At 38.3% G+C, this 19,104-nt stretch overlaps 1 protein-coding gene across 2 annotated transcripts; it reads left to right on the top strand.

The window, feature by feature from the left end:
• The first annotated feature begins 333 nt into the window (after positions 1-333).
• On the top strand, positions 334-14,947 carry fam110b (family with sequence similarity 110 member B). Of its 2 annotated transcripts, none has more exons than XM_055033748.1 (5): positions 334-434; positions 9,662-9,773; positions 10,250-10,861; positions 11,043-11,455; positions 13,108-14,947. In XM_055033748.1, the coding sequence occupies exons 3-5, from the start codon at positions 10,739-10,741 to the stop codon at positions 14,009-14,011; spliced, it is 1,440 nt and encodes a 479-aa protein (XP_054889723.1). In that variant the 5' UTR covers positions 334-434; positions 9,662-9,773; positions 10,250-10,738; the 3' UTR covers positions 14,012-14,947. The 2 variants fall into 2 exon arrangements, with proteins under 2 accessions (XP_054889723.1, XP_054889724.1); XM_055033749.1 differs by having other exon boundaries at positions 9,662-9,791.
• The last annotated feature ends 4,157 nt before the right edge of the window (positions 14,948-19,104 follow it).

Raw genomic sequence — 19,104 nt, 5'->3', positions numbered from 1 at the left:
TTCTCTCTAAGAGCATAAATGATCAAATATGATGTAATTCTTAGTTTGTTTTATCTTTCTATTTGAAAAGCATAGTAGTTTTATACAAAACAAAATTGACTTTTATTGCGGACAAAAACGATCTGCGGACTGATTTCAAATGAAAGGCTGCTGTTGAATATTTTTATTATTATTTTTACTCAATTTTGTGTCGCCTTTCGCGTGGCTTTATTAGTAAAGACCCTGGTCTGCAGAGTGACAGTAGATCTGCAGGGGAAACGGTTGGAGTTTGGAGCAGAACAGGACGCTGATTGTGAAGAGGCTCGGCGGAAGGAAGTTCCGCTGCTGCTCACTGCCTCTGGCGGAGGACTGGACGCTGTCAGGCCGAACAAACGCACCGATCTGACGGAGAGAAATTGCTGCAGCATCCTTTGTTTTCTGACTGTGAAGCTGAGGTAGGCCACATCAACAGTTCTGCTCCATCTGATCTGCATGTTTGCCTCCATCACCTCCCGCGGGGCTCGCCGTTCCTCCTCGGGCCGTTCCGCTCAGGTCTATTGTTCGGCAGATTGTCATTCAGGCAGCAGCAGAGGGGAGCCATGCCAGGCACCGTTAGTGTTTGATGTTGTGGTTGTGTGCTTTGAGAACAGCAGCTTGGTTTTTAAGCCCGCTGTGCAGAGGCAGGAACACATTCCCTGCCGTGCCGTGCCGTGCCGTGCCTTTCTGCTCGGTGGGGTTTGGCATAGCGAAACATCAGCACCGCGCGCACGAGCGCGTGCTCTTCGTGTAGTGGCTGTCAGCTGCTAACGTGCCTCTGCTGACACACCCAACTGTCTGCTCCAGCCTCCTACAACAGTGAGATGCTTCTCTCTGCTCCTGCTGCATCCTTGAGTTCTTCTGCTCTTTCCATTTCTCACTCAGGCTTCATAAGTTCCAAACTAAACTAAGTTTTGATGTCATTTTCAAATGATCATCAAATATCATTGATGATATGCAAAAGCATGAAGCACCCGGAGATGTTTAAACTAGGGGTGCATCTATTCAACCCGGGTTCCTTCATTCTGGGAGATCAACCAACACTTGCATGACAAACTGATCTCATCTGCCTCCAGTAATATCTGAAAATCTGCCACTGCCCCTTTTTGCTCTGCTGTGAGAGAGGACTGACTGTCCAGGTCATGTCTGCCAGCTTTACTTCATTGTTGCTATCATTAGCACCATTTCAGTCAAAAAATAAAAATTGTGTCATTTAAAGTTTAGTGATCGGCCAGAAAACTACACTCAGTGCATCTCTAGTTTAAACAACATCAAAGAATGAGAGTCAATATAAAGTAAACATTTTATTAGCTTCATGTCTAACTGCTGAGCATTTAAGTCCAGACTAGAGAGGAAGAACTCGTGTTTGAATCTTGGATCCATCACTACTGGATGAGCTACACAACCACACACTGATATAAGCACATACATCACATAGGGACAGGACATTTCACTTTTCAGTGATTATTTTATAGTTTTTTCAATGACTTTTGTTATAGATATATTTTTATTTCATAAAACAAAGCGAACTCTGTCCTTCATCTTCCTCAGAGGTTTGTATGTGTTAGCCTCAGCCCGTTTGCTGCCGCTGGGGGTTTTGAGTGTAGTAGTTCTGGTTGGAAATGATGGTTCTTCATCTCTGATATTGAGAAAGAACTGTGTCAGCACACAGCCTGTTGAGCTGAAATGGTTAATAACGGTTTAGATTAAAATGGGTGTTGTTTTCCACAGCATATACATGCATTAACAGTGCAATGCTGCAAAAAACAAACAACAAAACATGGTTGGTACATTTTCAGTACATTTTAATTAAGAGAAATAGATTGCTATTACAGAATTGACTAAATTTATCTTTTATTCTCACTGCAAGCTTCAAAAATACGAAATCAGAAAAAAGCTTCTTGTCGGATTTTCACATTAATTGGCTGAACAATAATCCTTGATAAAGAATCTAACTGATATGTGGTTGGAATAAAAGGAAGTTATAAAAGTAAAGTTTGGTATAACCTTGGATGGAAATATCTTCATGGAATTACAGTATTTGCATGGGGTCAGTAAGCTTTAATTTATTTTGATTCTCTTACACATGACCTTTATCATGAATATGTTAAACATCTCCGTGGTTGTCACTTTGTCTGTCTGATAGACAGACAAACTAGCATTGTTTGTTTGTAGACAGACAAACTAACATTGTCTGTCTGCTAGGGTTAGGTTCTTCTCCTTAAGTTTTCTAACCACAGTTCTCCATATTTTATTTGACTAATTAATTTCCAATCAGCTGATTTTAATCTTGGTTCTAAGCAAATATATTTTCCATTCACACACACATTGACATGCTGATGATGTCAAGTTACTGATTGTAGCCACAGCTGCCCTCTGTTTCAGTACTTTTGATTTAGCAAAGCCTTTGAATTTTACACAGTAAAATTAGGTTCTTCATTACATTTCTTGTTTTACTCCAACTTCTTTCAGAGTTGTTTTTGAAATGGTAAAAAATTTCAGTTTTAAAAAACATTAGCTTGAAAATTCTTTGAAAGATCTGAAAATAAATCATCTGATATCAGTGCCTTAAATTCACCATAAAAAGCTCTCTGTGTGGTTGACACAAAACCCTCTGCTGGCATCAGTATTAGTTAAAATCACATTGGTCTCTTTAAAGAAAGCTTTAACTCTCAAGTCTGTAAACTACCTCTGAAGTGTAAATTGTCTCTGTCAGTAATCTTAAATTGCATTTTTTTATAAAAAGGTTGTATCATGAAAACAGTGGCGGAGCTACTTTTTTTCAAGGGGTGGCCAAAGGGTGAGCAAGGCTTTATGAGAGGGATCCATATACAAATGGACCGTTCCATGGAACGAAAGCAAAAACTATTTGTTTCCTTTCTATCAAAATTAATTAATATAACTAGTTAGGTTATAATTCAAAGCTTTCATATGACATAGCCCACTTACATTTCAGTCATTATAAAACTTAATGGTTCTGTTGGGGGTGGCAAGTGCCACCCCGGCCACCCCTCTGGCTCCGCCACTGCATGAAAACAATATTACACTTGAATTAAAACTTGCCATACTTTAGAAAAACTTTGTGAATATTTTGAATATATTAAGAGGGTGGTCTGGAGTTTGGGTGCCATGCTGTGCCAGTGGCCCGGAGTGCATCCAGGTGGTTACTTCCTCAGATTCTGCCCTGAGTTCTGCCAGCTCTCTTGGCTCTGTTCATCCCAGCTGGAAAAGGTCATGACCTTTGCCTCAGAGTTGCTGTCTGACCAGGGATTTGATTGCTCAGCATTACTGAAATTAAAACCAAATTTAAGTAATTAAAAAAAAAAAACTATCTTAATTACTTATGATTGGATGTTACAGTGAACTGCTCAAGGCAGCAGCATTTGAAGTAGCTCTGCTACTTTCATTTAGATTTCTTCTTTTTAAAAACTTATTTTTATGTTTCAGTACATTTTTGGACAACTAGTCTTTTGGTTGCAGTGTAGCTGGGAGGATTGTTGGTGATACTATTTTACTTTTGAACATTTGTTGTGATGTGCTGAGAGTAAAGAGGGAAATTCAAACCCTTGATCATAATAGGTAAAGTGAGACTTCTGGCAAACAATTTGGATGAACTGTAAGATCCAGGCAGATTACCAGGGATGCAGTATTACGTGTTGCTGTGAGACATGGCTGCAGGATCTTTTTCTGAACTGTCTCTCTGCTGAACTGTCTGACCACACAAGCAGCCACAGATTTAAAAAGGAGAAGAAAGAGCAAAGGAGGTGGATTTAGTAACGCTTGTGAACAACAGATTGTGTCATTGATGACATGTTACTATGAAGTGTCATTTGAACTGTTAGCAGTAAGTTTTTGTCCACATCAATTACGCTTGTTTCATTTTGTGAACTGTTTACATGTCTCTGTCAGCTGTTGCAAACCATGCATTTGGTTTGCAACTGCAGACACACCACTCCAATGCATTTGTGGCAATATTTGTTAGTTTTATTCATGCCTCACTCTCTACTGCTTCATTTCTAACATTTCAACCATTTGACAGTCGTTCCACCAGAGAAAACACAGTGTTGGATTTGTTTTTTTGCAAATGTCAGTTATCAATCTTTAAAGCAAGATCTAATCTGGAAAAATTAGATGACAACCTTGCTTTTCTTTGCTCTAAATATAAACCCTTAATTTAAAGGCCAAATGTAATAAAAAATGTTAAAAAAGCAGCGAAAAAGGGGGCTGAAATGTTCTGCAGGACTGTTTTGAGGCCATGGAATGGGATGTACCATGCCAGCCACATGGAAAGGACATCAGTGCCATGGCAGAGAATGGGACCGAATAAATGTATATGAACTATAGACAACGCTATCCCTACTAGAATAGATAGAAGCTTTTGCAATAGCAAACTTTGGATCAGCAGTGACTGAAAGAAATTGCTAAAAAAGAAAAGGAAACTTTAAGGAGGGAGACTGGAATTATTTAAGATTATAAAGCAATTTAAAATTAAGATTATAGACACCAAGAAGACATACTAAGCTAGAGAGAAAATTCCAGAAATTCCACTGTGCTTTTGTACAATGACAATGAAGGCATTCTGATTCTTAATGCTCACAGAAATGTTTGGGATAAAGAAAATCACAGACTTCAAGCAGAAGGAGGAACATATAGAAGGAACTCTGGACACAGCAAATGAAATGACCACATTCTTCAATAGGTTCAGTTCATGAACAAGTTCAGCATCATCCTTTTCTCAGCCAAGCAGACGTCCCAATAGACAGCTTCAGCAACATCTTTCCTGTCACAACTTCCTTCCACCTCAGCCATGGAGCCTTGTGGTTCTAAATGTTTGCAAAGCAGATTTATGATGATCATGTTCTTTGATTCTCCAGAACATTTAACACAATTCAGGCTGATCTGCTCGGTCAGAAGCTCCAGAAGACTCAACAGTCACCTATATCAATGGATCCCTGACAAACAGACCAGTGTTCTAGTTGGCTTGGCCTTGTGCTTTTGAATATTTTCATGATTGTCCTCTGCAGAACCTCTGATGAAATGTTTTCTCAGTGTTATAACGCTCCCCCTCTGTTTTGATGTAGTGAGGATGGTTGCCTTTATGCAGCTCAAATCTGGTCTCATTACTCAAAATTACCTTTTTCTAGAAGTTTTAGGCTTGTCTCTATATTTCTTGGTGTACTGTAAGCAGGCTGCTTTGTGGCATTGCCATAGCAACGGCTTTGGTTTGATAACTCAACCATACAGGGCATTTTATCGTGTATCTTTAAACAGTTACATTACTTTATTTCTGTCCTGGTATTCAGCTGCCTCTGCCCACAAACACCATCACCCTCATGTGAGCCACAAGTAATTAAATCAACAGAAAGAAGAATACATAAGTAAATATAATTAAGATAACTATGTCCATTAAAATGTTCTTTACATTGAACAGAACACTTGTGGATATTTGCACATTCTGAACTACTAAGTTTCAGACAAGTAGATTTTTTCCCTCACAACTTCTAGTTATAAGCAAACAGATCATAGGTTAGGATGGTTTCCATTAAAACGCATTTGTATCAAGTTGTGTTTCTTATTATAGGTCAAAACTTCCACCTTATGTAAACTTTTAATCAGGATTGTGTAGATTCTTTCTGTTGACTTTATTCTTCAAAAGTCCAAAAACAAATATCACACAACCAGTAACCATGACTGAAAGAAAAGTGAGAAATGGCCAAAACTACAGTGTTCATGTACTTTATAGTTTTAAATTAAAAATTAATAAATTTTAATCTAAAGTATTCATTTTTAAAGCTTCTCAGTAAGCCATCACCGAACTCTTTTTTTTTTTCTTTCTTTCTTTTTTTGTTCCCCATCTGGGGACCTTTCACAATTACATGTCACCTTTCAGAAAAAAAACATTCAAACATTATACATTTTCATTACTCCAATTTTCATTCTTACAATAGTTTGAATGAAATAGCTGCTGAATTTAGCTTCTGATCTTGATCTTTGAGAATGTGTTCTTACATTTCTATATCATCACTTTTACATTAGATGAAAATGATCTCAGAATAACAATATTGTTAGTAGATGGAAATTCCCTTGAATTACAATTACCTTTTTTTTTCTTGTTTGCAAAATTTCAAAAGTTCTCTTCAAATTCACATGAAATTGTCAACAAACATACAATCATTTGACAGCTGTTCTTTCAGCTGTTAAATGGTTGTTGCTTTGAGAACATTTTCAAATTATAAAATGTTAATAAAGGCATAATGCAATAACACATTATCAGGAAACTTTAAATTCTAATGAACATTTAGCACTGGAACTGGGCGATATTTTAAATAAAAAAACAGAAACAACAAATAAAATACCCTTGAAGTTTCTGTAAACAAAATTTTTCTTCAACTAAAGGGGTAGCTGAGACCAAAGCACCAGATTGAAAACTTTTGTCAGCAGGTTTTTGGAAGAAAAGAGAAAAATGATAAATTATGCAAATGGAAATGATTGAGTTTGTGTCAATTTATCATGCAATTCATTGATTTAATGCTTATTGTGACTGTCCTCATCTGAAGTGGTTAAATGATCAGTCTTTCATCTTCTGGCTTCAGAACAAGTGGTAGGCCAGTTGTGACACTACAAAAACAGCTCTTCACTTAATATAATACCTGATTGTTCTAGCATTGATGGCAGCAATTGCTGTCTAATGTTTGCAATAACTTGCAGACAGTCTTTCGCATCCCTGTGGGAGAATCTTTGTGCATTTCTCTCTTTTGTAGAAATGTTTAATCCAGCTGTACTGGCTGGTTTTCCTGCATGTAGATCATATTTTAGATCAATTTAATCTAAGGCTGAACTTTGACCAGGCCACACTAAAACCTTATTTATTTTTATTTTGAATTTTTTTTATTAAACCCTTCAGTGGTTGCTGTGCTTCAGATTATTATTATGCTGCATAATATGATTAACTTTAAGGTCACAATTGATGGCCTGACACTCTCCTCCAAATTTTTGTGTTAAGAGCAGAAATACTGATTATGTTCCTACATGAAAAATGTATCCCTGTATCTATCTTATAGGGATAAATAAACTTAATTGAATTGAATGATTATCTTGTTTTTCACAATCTCACAAGTTTGCACTATTTAGTCATTTAATTTGAGTGATATTACTGCTTCAAATGTGGGTCAGTAATTTCTGCTGATCACAAAACATCCCAAACTGCAAATGATGTCATTTGTATTTAAAAGGTACATTAAACTAACTGAAGGTAAACTCTTGGGTAACTGATTGTTACCCAAAATCAGTTACCTGCTTTTCATTCTTTACAATGAATGCAACAAAAAAGGGCCATGTGTAGACAGTGTAGTGGACATGACAGCGCGGGAGGGGCTTCCAGATGGCTTTTCCAATGAGATTAATGGTATTAAGCATGTCTGTTTTGTTGACACTAAAAATAAGGGAGAGTGTTGGCATCATTTTGGAGCACATAGCAATTCCTTTGACACATTGCACTGCCTGACCAAACAATAAAAACAAAGTCACACACTATTTGTGTGTGACTTTTATTCACAGATAAAGGCTTGGATTGCTTTTATCTGTGAATACAGAACTCACTTGCTGTGGAATTGTTGCTAGAAACTTAATCAAATAAAGCAACAATTCACAGACAAAATATCAAAAAATGTTCAAAACTCTTTTTCTATATGACTTTACATTCTATGTCACTTTGTTACTGTTGCACTAGAATTTCCACACTGTGGAACAATAGAGGGTATTTCCATTCTAAATTGAGTAAAATGAAGTTTCAGTCAAGGAACACGGATGTCAGACTCATTTTTGTCCAAATAAATTAAATGTCTTTATTTTGGGAGGCAATCACTATCAAAATATTGTGTACTGGCTTTAACGGATAAATATTTGAATAATAATTTCTTCCTTTCTGAAGCATACTGGAATAAATATCCACATTGCCTTCCAAAAGTGACAGGAAACTATAAAACATTGGAACATTGTTCTGTAACCTGGCCTGGTTTCTCCTGCTGTTGTTAATTTAATCCAGTCGATGCTGTAGCAATAAAATGTTATTACTGTTCTAGCTCAATGGATGCCAGCATCTTTTACTGAGAGCCCCAGTTATTGGTCTGATAAAAAATCTTTTGTTGCAGAACTGTGTATAAAATACTTGTCTTTCTTACTTTTTACTCGAGTTTATCCACGACTCTTCATCCAGGATGCTGCATTTGCCTTTTGATTTTATTGTAAATATGTTCTAGGAATGCAGTGTTTGGTATTTAACGAGTCCAGTAATGTTGCTGTTGGAAAGTATTGGTAAATGTTTAATTGATTTTAAGTATTATGCATGATGCAACTGTTTACTTGGAAAAGGTTAGAGTATTATGTTGAATTTATGCTAAATGTGTCAATGGCCCCTTTGACACATTATTTTGGTTGCCTCATTAATTCTTGGTGCATCTCCTTGCTCTCCAGCCTCTAACTTTTCTTTCTCTTTCTGTCTCTTCATGTCTTTTCACAAGAACTGGATTAGTCCATTTTCAGTTGCTCCTTTGTTCTTCTGGATGACTAATCCAGCCAAAATTGTTGATTAAAAATAGAAATAATAAATGGCTTGATAAAGTAAAGTGAAGTGTGGCAAATATTGCATTCAAAAACAACAACAACATGTTGTTAAGTCAAAAGCATGTTTAACCACCGGTCAACATTTTTGATTGGTTTACTGTTAAAGCTGTTGAATCTGACGACTGTTGGCCTGCTAGCAAGAGACACACTGGAACAGCGGAAAGATGTTTTACTTTGAAGGAATGAGCGTCCCAAGTGTGTAGCGGATGTGTTTTTTTTATCATTCATGGTCCAAAACAAACACCCACATTATTACATATTTCTGTTGTAGTTCTATGTGGGAATTTTCTGGATTTATTCAGTTCAGTGTATTTATATACCATCAATTCACAACTAATTTTATCTCAAGGTGCCTTACAAAAATGTATTTATTTCAATTAAATTGTAAAGTCTAGATTTGCAGGAAGTGATTGTATAATATGCAACACCCAAGGCTGTGAATTTCAGGCCTTGTCAGCTGGCAATTTTTGGATGAGTGCATTGCCCAGTTGCACACTGATGTGGCTTGGGAGGAAGCTGGAATTGGACCTCAAATTATCTGACTGCAAGATGGCTGCCCTTCCCACTGAAGCACATTTGACCCCCAATCACTCTCCAAAGAACAATATGGTTCCGAATTTCAAAATAGAGCTAGTGATGCAGACTGGTTCATTCTTTTGTTATGTTAGCACTTTGATGTTACAAATTTTTTATACCTAAAGGTTTGCCTTACAATTGGCAAGATATTCCTGAGGTGTTCAACATTTCTGTCCTTGTGGATTTGGAGAAATTCTCAGGGAACTTACTTGGCTGTCCAGAAGGTGGCGAATGGCGATTTATGAAGTGACATGCTAGTCTACCTTCCTTAACCACATACATACAAAAATGCAGCTTTAAATCGCAGTTCATAGAGCTGCTATCCGTCTAGCATTTAGAACAACATCACCTTCAAGGTCATTAATTAATCTGAAACAGAAGAAGTTCTGCTGACATGAGGAACATCTGCTTGCTCTGCTTTACTCAGTTTTTGTTGTTTACCTCACAGATGTGACTCCCACTGACAACCTGCAGCACCGAGAGGCCAAATACACAGGCAGCATTACTACAGAGGGTTTAAGTGAACCAATGAGCAGAGCCAACGCAAAGCCTCCAAACTGGTAAATATTGTTTACAAGGTAAAGCTGTTTATGATGTTCGTCGCTTACACAAGAGGGGCAACTGTATTCAACAATTCAAATGAGCAGATATGAAAAGATGCAGAAGTTAATTCAAAGTTAACTTCTCGTGCAAAAATCCTTTATTTTTGATGGGACTAGGATAAGCTTATTTTTCATCTCTGCTACTTAGAAGTTATGAGCTAGGAATATTCATTTAGTGGACACTAAATCATATACATATATCAGTTTGTTGATTGTTTTTTCTTCTGATTTCACATTTATTAAAAAAAAGCAAAGAAAACCAGAAAGAAAAGATTTGACCATCATAAAAATTGTACCAACAAAAGTCAATCATGGCTTGACCTCAGATGAATGGATGATTTACTTTATTTGCTTGCAGAAATCCTGCAGCTCTATATTGCAAGGTAAATGATGTCTAACTACTCTATTGACTGTTTTTTCTTTTCCTTTGTCAGATGCTTATCAAGCTGAAGGGAGAGCTGGTCTCAGTGGAGAGGCAGTAGGTTGTTGATTTCCTAACAGCCTCTGCTGTCCCCTGGCTTAATGGGATCTCTTATCCACACCACGCCACTGTCGCATGTCTTGAGTTTCACTTTCCTGTCACTGCATTCATTTGCCTCCTTACCATTGTTCTGTTCATTTAGACAGCTAAATGACTGAACCTGTCTAATCCAAAGACATAACAGAGATTAGAGAGCAGAGATCATCCTTTCAATCCGTTTATGTGACTATAGTATTCTCCCACTTACCCACTCCTCTTCAGTAACTCTTGCCTTCTCTCAGAAGCGATGTGCAGGGTGATGGGGTTTGGCTGCGTTTAGATTTTTTTTTTTTGCCTCCACCTTGTGTCTTCATGTTTTGGGGGTTCCTTAGTGACCCCACCCTCTGTCAACCACCCCGCACCTATTGCCACCACGGCCGGCCACCCCAATCGCCTTGCTGCCATGCCGACAGAAACATTGGCTCCTCCCCTGCCAGGTAGCAAGTCTGCTGGCCCCACAACCCCCTTCAGTTCCACTGTACCTCTTCGCATCCTCAACAAGGGCCCTGACTACTTCAGAAGGCAGGTGAGAATATCATTGTTGTGGACTTAATGAGGACTCCTACAGCTAAGGTCAAAGGTCAGATTAGTTTTGGCCTTTTAATCCATAATAAATGGAAACAATGACACTTACCACCTCAAAATCTGTTTATTTTTCCATGCCTGAAACTATTTACATAGAATAATTCATTTTAATGTGTTCTCAGGCGGAACCAAACCCAAACCGCCTGAGTGCAGTTGAGAGACTCGAAGCTGACAAAGCAAAGTATGTCAAGAGTCAGGAGGTCATCAACGCCAAGCAAGAACCAGTCAAACCACCTGTCCTGGCCAAGCCCACCGTTGACCCTTCCAACCTGTCAAAGAAAATCCCTGGGATTGGTGGAGGAGGGAACGGAGCTGGGATCCCTTTCAAAGCGTCCAATAACAATGCAAAGTCAGACACATGTGCATCCAGCTGTGGCAGCAGCAAACGGGAGAATTTAAATTTGGAGATCTTAAAAAATCTGCTGAACTCATCATCAGCCTCAGCAGCAGGTTCTGAAGGACTGTCAGGTGGAGCTAAAAGTGCCGTCCTCATGAGGTCGTCAGTCAGAATGGCCCGAAGTTGGACACCATTGGGGTGAGTCACTGCTGACGGTTGCATATTGTCTACAGTATTTCTAATGCCTAATACACTGAGCTCTTCTAATTATATATCTGATTTTAAAGCTATGATTTGAACACAACATCAACAAAAAGCTGAAAGATGTATTTTTAATAACTTTGAGCTTACACCTCAGCAAAAATTCTTGCTTGATTATAAAATGATTCTGAATTTGATCATTGGAAGATGGAAACATAATTGTGAAATTCTAATAGGAGAAACTATGTAGCTATCTGGAGGAAACCAAGTCATTCTAAGCTTTTTTTATTTTGTGCACCACCTGTGAAGGCTGTTATTAACATCCTTATTATTAACATCCTCCACAAGTTTTTCAAACTTTTAAGTAACAGTCTTAACTACTAAAATATCCATAGATGTTTTGGAGACTATTACTGTCAACAATAAGAATCACTTACTTATGCTACATATTTTTATTACTATTATTTTGTAGTAACTTTTTAGCTATTATAAAAAAGTTACTACTTTTTTGTAACTTATTTTGTCAAAATAGCCTTTGTTCATGGTTGAATTGTAAAAGCAATAAAAAGTGGAAAAAATCCAAGGATGTGAATACATTTCATAGGCCACTGTGTATATCTGGAATTTTATGAATTTACAGTACTTAGAATTTCATCCAGTGGAAATCAGAACATTAAGAACCAAATGAATGGAAATGAAATTGCCAAAGAATTATGTGTCTGAAAAATGAACTTTGAAAAGCAGTTGATAGCTAAAGATTAAGAAATGATATCAAAGGAAATCATGAAAAATTATCTTAAATTCCAAAACATGCAGAAGTTTTACAACATTTTCATTAACACAGCCATTGTTATGCATAAATTACCAGAACCAGGACAATTTACCCAGAGACAAATTTAGAGGTGGTTTAGTAATATTTTCAAAACAATGGAATGTCAAAACAGAATTTTGGACCTTTACAAACAACTAAATTGAAGATTATCCAGCATTTGATGAGCAGAATTTCTGAAAAAAAAATAGTTTCAGCTGCTGCAAAAATTCAAGAAGATCTTTAAATAAGTGTTTAAATAAGTGTCAGTTATTATATCTAGTAGTCCTAATAAGAAGAACAATTATTTTATTTCAACTGAAAGGGGAAATGGTAAATGATGTGTCCTCATAAATGGCCTTATCAAGTCGAGAGACCCCAAAGCACTTCACACTAGATTCAGTGACTTTTGTTATTGTAGAATATGACACTTTGTACCAGCAACAGAGAATATTCAGAGATTTGAATAACAATGTTTTTCCAAAATAAACATTGTTAATTTAACAATTGCTATTTGAGATATGTATGTTTAAAAAAAATTAAAAGTGACTGTAAATTCTTGACATGTTCAAATTTATGCAGGAAATTATTCGGAAAATTTAAATCAGGTTTTGTTGGAGCCAAATGTGATATGATATTTCTAGTATGTTAATATACTAGAAATAACTAAAACTGTGTCCCAGAATAACACAGCTGTGCCTTAATCTTTGCTAAAGGCACAGCCAGTAGCAAATCCAATAATAGAGTGATTACTATAATAACATTATGCTCAATGTAGGTCCTCTGTGGTCACTTGTGTTTGTGGTGCTTTCTGATACTCTGTTTCTGTTTCTCCTTCTAGGATGCCACTAACATACAGATCCACCATGACCCTTAATGAGCAACCTTCAGACTCAGCTCCCAGTCCGAGCACCTCACATTCTCTCAGATCCTTCTCTCACTCCTTAAAGGTCCCCCCAGTGGCCAGCGGGGGGCGTCGCACTCCACAACCAGCAGGAAACCTAAATCTTAGCAGACGAGTCCAAGATGAAAGAGGATGTGAGGGAGGAGTTGTCCAGCGTTCTCATTCCCCACTGCCACCTCTCCTGACCTCACACTCATCATCTGACCTCCTGCGACTGTGCAATGGTAAACCACTGCGCACCACTCAGTCTAGCAGCTCCTCAGCTCCACCCCTCCCTCCCAAACCAAAGCCCACCTCTCTCCCTCCTGCACTATCCTTGTCACTGCCACGTGTGCGTCCGCCAATGTCCCCTACCCCTTGCGACAACACAACCCCAAAGTTGTTGTCGGGTGACTTTGGAGACCCTGCGAGTGCATCAGCTGAGTTGAACATTGATCAGGAACAGGGTTCAAACGTGACTCGTCGTTCGTCGCTACACAGATCCAAGTCGGACCTGTCAGATCGGTATGCCAGGGCCGGAGCGGATGTGGAACGCTTTTTTAATTATTGCGGCCTTGATCCTGAAGAGTTGGAGGCAGTAGGTCCTGAGAATTTTGCACGGGCCAACTCGGACATTGTCAGCCTTAACTTTCGATCAGCTTCTATGATCTCCTCCGATTGTGACCAGTCACGGCGATCTTCCAATGATGGAATATCAGAAGAGGATGAGGGGGAGGAAGAAGAGGAGGCCGGTGAGCGCGTCCCCTATGGCATCTCAGCTGTGGAGCGAAATGCAAGGGTTATTAAATGGCTGTATAGTATTAAACAAGCAAGAGAAACACAAAAGGTTTCCCATGTTTAGATTAGGTGAACCATTTATGTGGACTGTGGATAATTTCTCCTATGGCTCCAAACTTCTAAGGTCATTTCCAGCCGGATCTAAAGGCTGAAGAAGAAGAAAATAATTTTAGTTTTAAGAATGAAGGATTGTAGATGTGGTATAAGAGTTCATATCAAACAAACAGAGAATACTCCAAAATATTGAAGAAGGTGAACAAAACCAAACATGGACAGATGTAGTGATAAAGACTCTGTCATTTTCTGTTTCTCTCTGAAAGCCTGACTGAAAGTTGCACCACAACCAAAAGCATGATATAGTGAGGTATCGGTCAGAAGTGATCAGCACACTTCAGCCCATCATACATTAGTGTGACTGATATTCCAACAAACTGCAGCCCTTTATTCCCAATCCGTTTGGCCAGTTTAGCTTCCAGTCAGTGTTCCATACTTTCCACACTTAGAAATGGCCTTCAGTTTGAAACATCAAACTGGAAACGGCAGATATCAGTATTGATGGTTGTATTGGTGCCTGGAGAAGCAGTTGTTAATTGTACCAATTAATTTTTTTCCCTAAACAGTATCCATACCAAAAACTCCTTTACGTTTCAGTTCCATGTAAAAACGATGACATATTGTGCTGTCCTACAATTCTACGAGAGGTATTTGCATATGTCCATCTCTGCTTGATTTAGGTGACTAAGCATCATTCGAATATGTGAAGATTTTATAATTATAACTTCCCACAGAGTATTTTTCTTACCAAAACCTGTGAATGAAGTCAGACATGAGAGCTTGTTCACTCTAAATATAGAATGATGTGGTCTTCTTCAGCTGAGTAGCAGTAAGAAAACAATTTCAGTCTGAAAATTATCTGTGTACCCTGCATTCCACCAGTGATGCTAACTTTCAACATCTGTATGAAATCCGAGAGTCTCCATTAAAAAACAGGCAAGAGCTATTTGAGTGTTGTCACTTTGATTCAGATTTTATATGGAGGAATGAGAGGTGGGTTGAGAATATGATTCATACTGTATTCATGTCAAAGGGGGAAAAATGTTGTGACTCATGTCATCTAAGTCTCTTCAAAGAGTAATTGTGATTGATGATCTCCAGAAGCAGCCTTATTTAAAAAGGCTTCTGATTGAAGGTTGTTGCTGTAAAATGGTAAATGACTTGTATAGCACCTTATCAAGTCACACCACATTCAGTCATGATGGATAGGAGCCACAGCTTCCAGAGGTGAAACTGCCATGCACCTGTGCCACTGGGCGCTCTGACCACTTCTTGCAGGTGAAGTGTCATGTTACTGCAATGTTGCCTAAGGACATGATAGAGGTGGTGGAGCAGGGGGTCAAACCAGTAACTCAACAATTGTAGGACGAAGTCCGACCGCAATCACCACCATTGTCCCAACATTCATGACTGCCCTAACATGCTAATTTCTTAATTTGTAGGCAGCATGCAGAATATTCCACAGTCACATGGATTAAAACATCAGTTCTAACCAAGGCCTGCTAATCTACTTCATTTGCTTTTGCCGATCCTCTTTAAATCTCTCTTTAGATGTATGGTCAGAAAGTGTATGGTTAGGGTTATGATCAAAAGAGAGAGAGCTTTTTTACTTCATGATGATGTCCAGCATTGCCACCTGACCTAAACCTCATGCTAATCCTTTGCTCTACCAAGTAAAATTTTCTTGATCCATCTCTGCTGCTTGTCAGCTGTTGTTGAATAAACACAACTGCATCTCAAAACCTGCAAAGTTCATTTATTTAGTATGAATAGTAAAAGTTGCATTCAATTCATGATACATTTTTTGGTCTTCATTTTGATGATTATACCTTACACACTTAATGCAAACTTAAAGTTTTGTTTCTCAAAATATACATATATTACATGAGTTGAATAATGAAAATGTAGTATAATGAAATATGATCTGGCCACAGTCATGGGAAAATCTGGTCAGTAAGAAGTTTTCCTGCAGGCAACCATTAACACCATATTCAATAAGTTTAGGCTGTAAAAGGTCATTGCCAATGGCAATACATATGTTTGTGTGTATGTAGACACACATACAAAAAGTATGTTTAAAAACATTGGGATGTCATTCGGACTTGAGAAATGTGGTCGGCTGGTCACAAAGAGGGGGAAGGTTATCCGTACAGAAGAGGTCTCACTCCCAGAAGGAACAATAGCAGACATAGAGGACAGTTACAAGTACCTAGGTATACCACAAGCAAATGGCAACCTCGATGAGGTCACAAGGAAAGGAGCCACAGCTAAATACCTCCAACAAATAAGGCAAGTCCTGAGAAGCCAGCTCAATGGCAAGAACAAAATCCGTGCGATAAACAGCAATGCCTCTCCAGTAATCAGATACTCTGCTGGAATAATTAGCTGGCCAAAGGAGGAGATAAAAGCCACAGATATTAAGACTAGAAAGCTACTAACAATGCATGGAGGGTTCCATCCCAAATCCAGCACCCTGAGACTGTACACAAGCCGCAAGGAAGTAGGCAGAGGACTAGTGAGTGTGAGAACCACTGTCCAGGACGAAACAACTAAGATCCATAAATACATCAGGGACAAAGCCTCAACAGACAATGTGCTCAGGGAATGTCTCAGACAACAGGGAACGGAGGTTGAGGTGCCAGAGATACCATCATGGGAGGACAAGCCCCTACATGGGATGTACCACCAGCAAATAACCCAAGTGGCTGATATCAGTAAATCCTACCAATGGCTGGAAAAGCTGGACTCAAGGACAGCACAGAGGCCCTCATCCTGGCCGCCCAGGAACAGGCCCTAAACACCAGAGCAATAGAGGCCCAGATCTACCACACCAGACAAGACCCAAGGTGTAGGTTGTGCAAGGAGGCCCCTGAGACAGTCCAGCACATCACAGCAGGTGCAAGATACTGGCAGGGAAAGCGTACATGGAACGACATAACCAAGTGGCAGGCATAGTGTACAGAAACATCTGTGCAGAATATGGACTGGAAACCCCGAGATCAATGTGGGAAACACCCCCAAAGGTGGTGGAGAACGCCAGAGCTAAGATCCTGTGGGACTTCCAGATCCAGACAGACAAAATGGTAAGGGCGAACCAACCAGACATTGTCGTAGTGGATAAACAACAGAGGAAAGCCGTTGTGGTACACTGTAACAAATTGCTGTAAAAAAAAATGGCCAAAACTGAACAGTATCATACTGTTTCTATTGAAAACGGTACTGCACCGTGAAAAACAATGAAATTCTGGGCAATTATTACTGTTTTTAATAAAATACTGTAGTATACTGTGAGTAGCATTGCATTTTGGGAATGATGTTAGATTCAACGGTAAGAAGGCTCTCTTTAAACAGAACGCTACTGTATTTCTGAAGAAGACATGTTGTTGTGACATGTGGAAGCAACCTCTAGAGCAGGGGTGCTCAAGTCCAGTCCTCGAGAGCTACCATCCTGCGACTATCAGATGCATCCCTGCTCCAACACACCTGAATCAAATGAATGACTCGTTACCAGGCCTGCTCATAGCTGAGCCTGGTCTACTGGAGTAAGGCTGCAACTAAAAGTTGCAGGACGGTAGCTCTCGAGGACTGGACTTGAACACCCCTGCTCTAGAACTTTCTTTACAAGGACTATCCATTTGAATCCATTTGAATCCTGCCAATCCTAAGGTAAGTTATTTTTGATGATTTATATTTACAAATTTTGACATGTTTGGAAGCTCTTTTTCTTTCTTTTGTGTAATTTGACTTGAATTGCTATGATTAGCTGCTAAAGTGAAATTGGTGAATGGATATCAATTGGGAATTTGGAGTTTCACAGAGTTGACTTGGCAGAAAACAGTTTAAATGTTATGCTGGTGTCTCTTTATTAACTCTTAACATTCAAAAGTTTGTCTTCACCTAGCACACATTAAACCCTGACTCCTTAAGCATCATATGCTAATCTGAAATTACTGCATTTTCAGGCACTTTCTTGATATCAACCCGGACCAAGGCCAGCTGTAGCAAGATCATCTCCAAGAGGACAGGGAAAACTTTTCAAAAGAAGTCTGTCACTGTCATCCCCCGTGTTTCAACTCTGCTAAAAAACCTCATGGACTTTGAATGGAATTTCATAGTGAGAACTTTCTAACCAAGCTATAGATATTGTTGCCCCTCCACGCAAAAACAAACAAAAAAAACTATACAGGCATGAAGGCAACTTATCCCTGAACAGGAGTGTTCTTGAGAGACTTATTTGGTTTAAAGGTCAGCATAATCTTAAGACATCTTTTTTATTTAAGAGCATAAATTTTGTTAAGGCTCCCACTTTCTGTTCTTCAGATGTAATTTTGACTGTACAGGCACCATGTTTAACTTATCTTGGCAGTGTTGTCAAGTATTGTTTCACTGTTTTATATTTTGAAGTTGGAGCTCTGGTTTTGCCCTAAAGGAAATTCAAGTCTAAATGTTTCATTTAAATTTTTATCTAACTAAAATTTGCAATTTTTTTCTATGCTTTAGATTGAAAGTTAAATGTTTTATGTTGCATCATATTGTTCCTCACTTCCACAAAAAGTAGTATTTTGTATTGAAAAAGTAGTGTGCTGAGTTGTACAATGCATTATTTCCATAATTTATTTCATACTTATTTTATTTCAGACTAATCAAAAGGCCACAATTTGTGCTTTATTCAAATACTCTTTAAATCAGTTAAGAAATTTATTTCACAAAATAGATAGTGATTTTCTTACTGTTTTTCCAGAATATGACTTACTTTGGACAGTTTACCCTCAACATTCTTGAAAAGGTTTAGGTTTAAGGCACACATACATTGTCATTTCAAAACCTTCGTCTTTATCATGTGGCCCACTAAAGATTGTATAAGTCAATGTTTGAGTTGGTTCTTTTTTTTTCCCAAATAAATGTTTGACATGATGGAACTTACATTTTCTAAGTGTTTTTTTTTTTATGTTTCTATTTTATATTGGAAATTTACAGTAGTAAGCTGTGTGTGAATATAACAGTGATGGTACCATAGAAAAACTGTAATATACTGGCAACACTGCTGCCAGTAGTCTTCTGTAAATCTTATTTTTTTTTAAAACGGCAATGTGCTGTAATCAA

This window comes from Poeciliopsis prolifica, unplaced genomic scaffold (assembly GCF_027474105.1).
Source record: "Poeciliopsis prolifica strain line A6 unplaced genomic scaffold, Auburn_PproV2 SCAFFOLD008, whole genome shotgun sequence".
Taxonomy (NCBI): domain Eukaryota; kingdom Metazoa; phylum Chordata; class Actinopteri; order Cyprinodontiformes; family Poeciliidae; genus Poeciliopsis; species Poeciliopsis prolifica.
The sequence above is the reverse complement of the archived record's forward strand: the minus strand, read 5'-3'. Positions and strand labels throughout refer to the sequence as shown.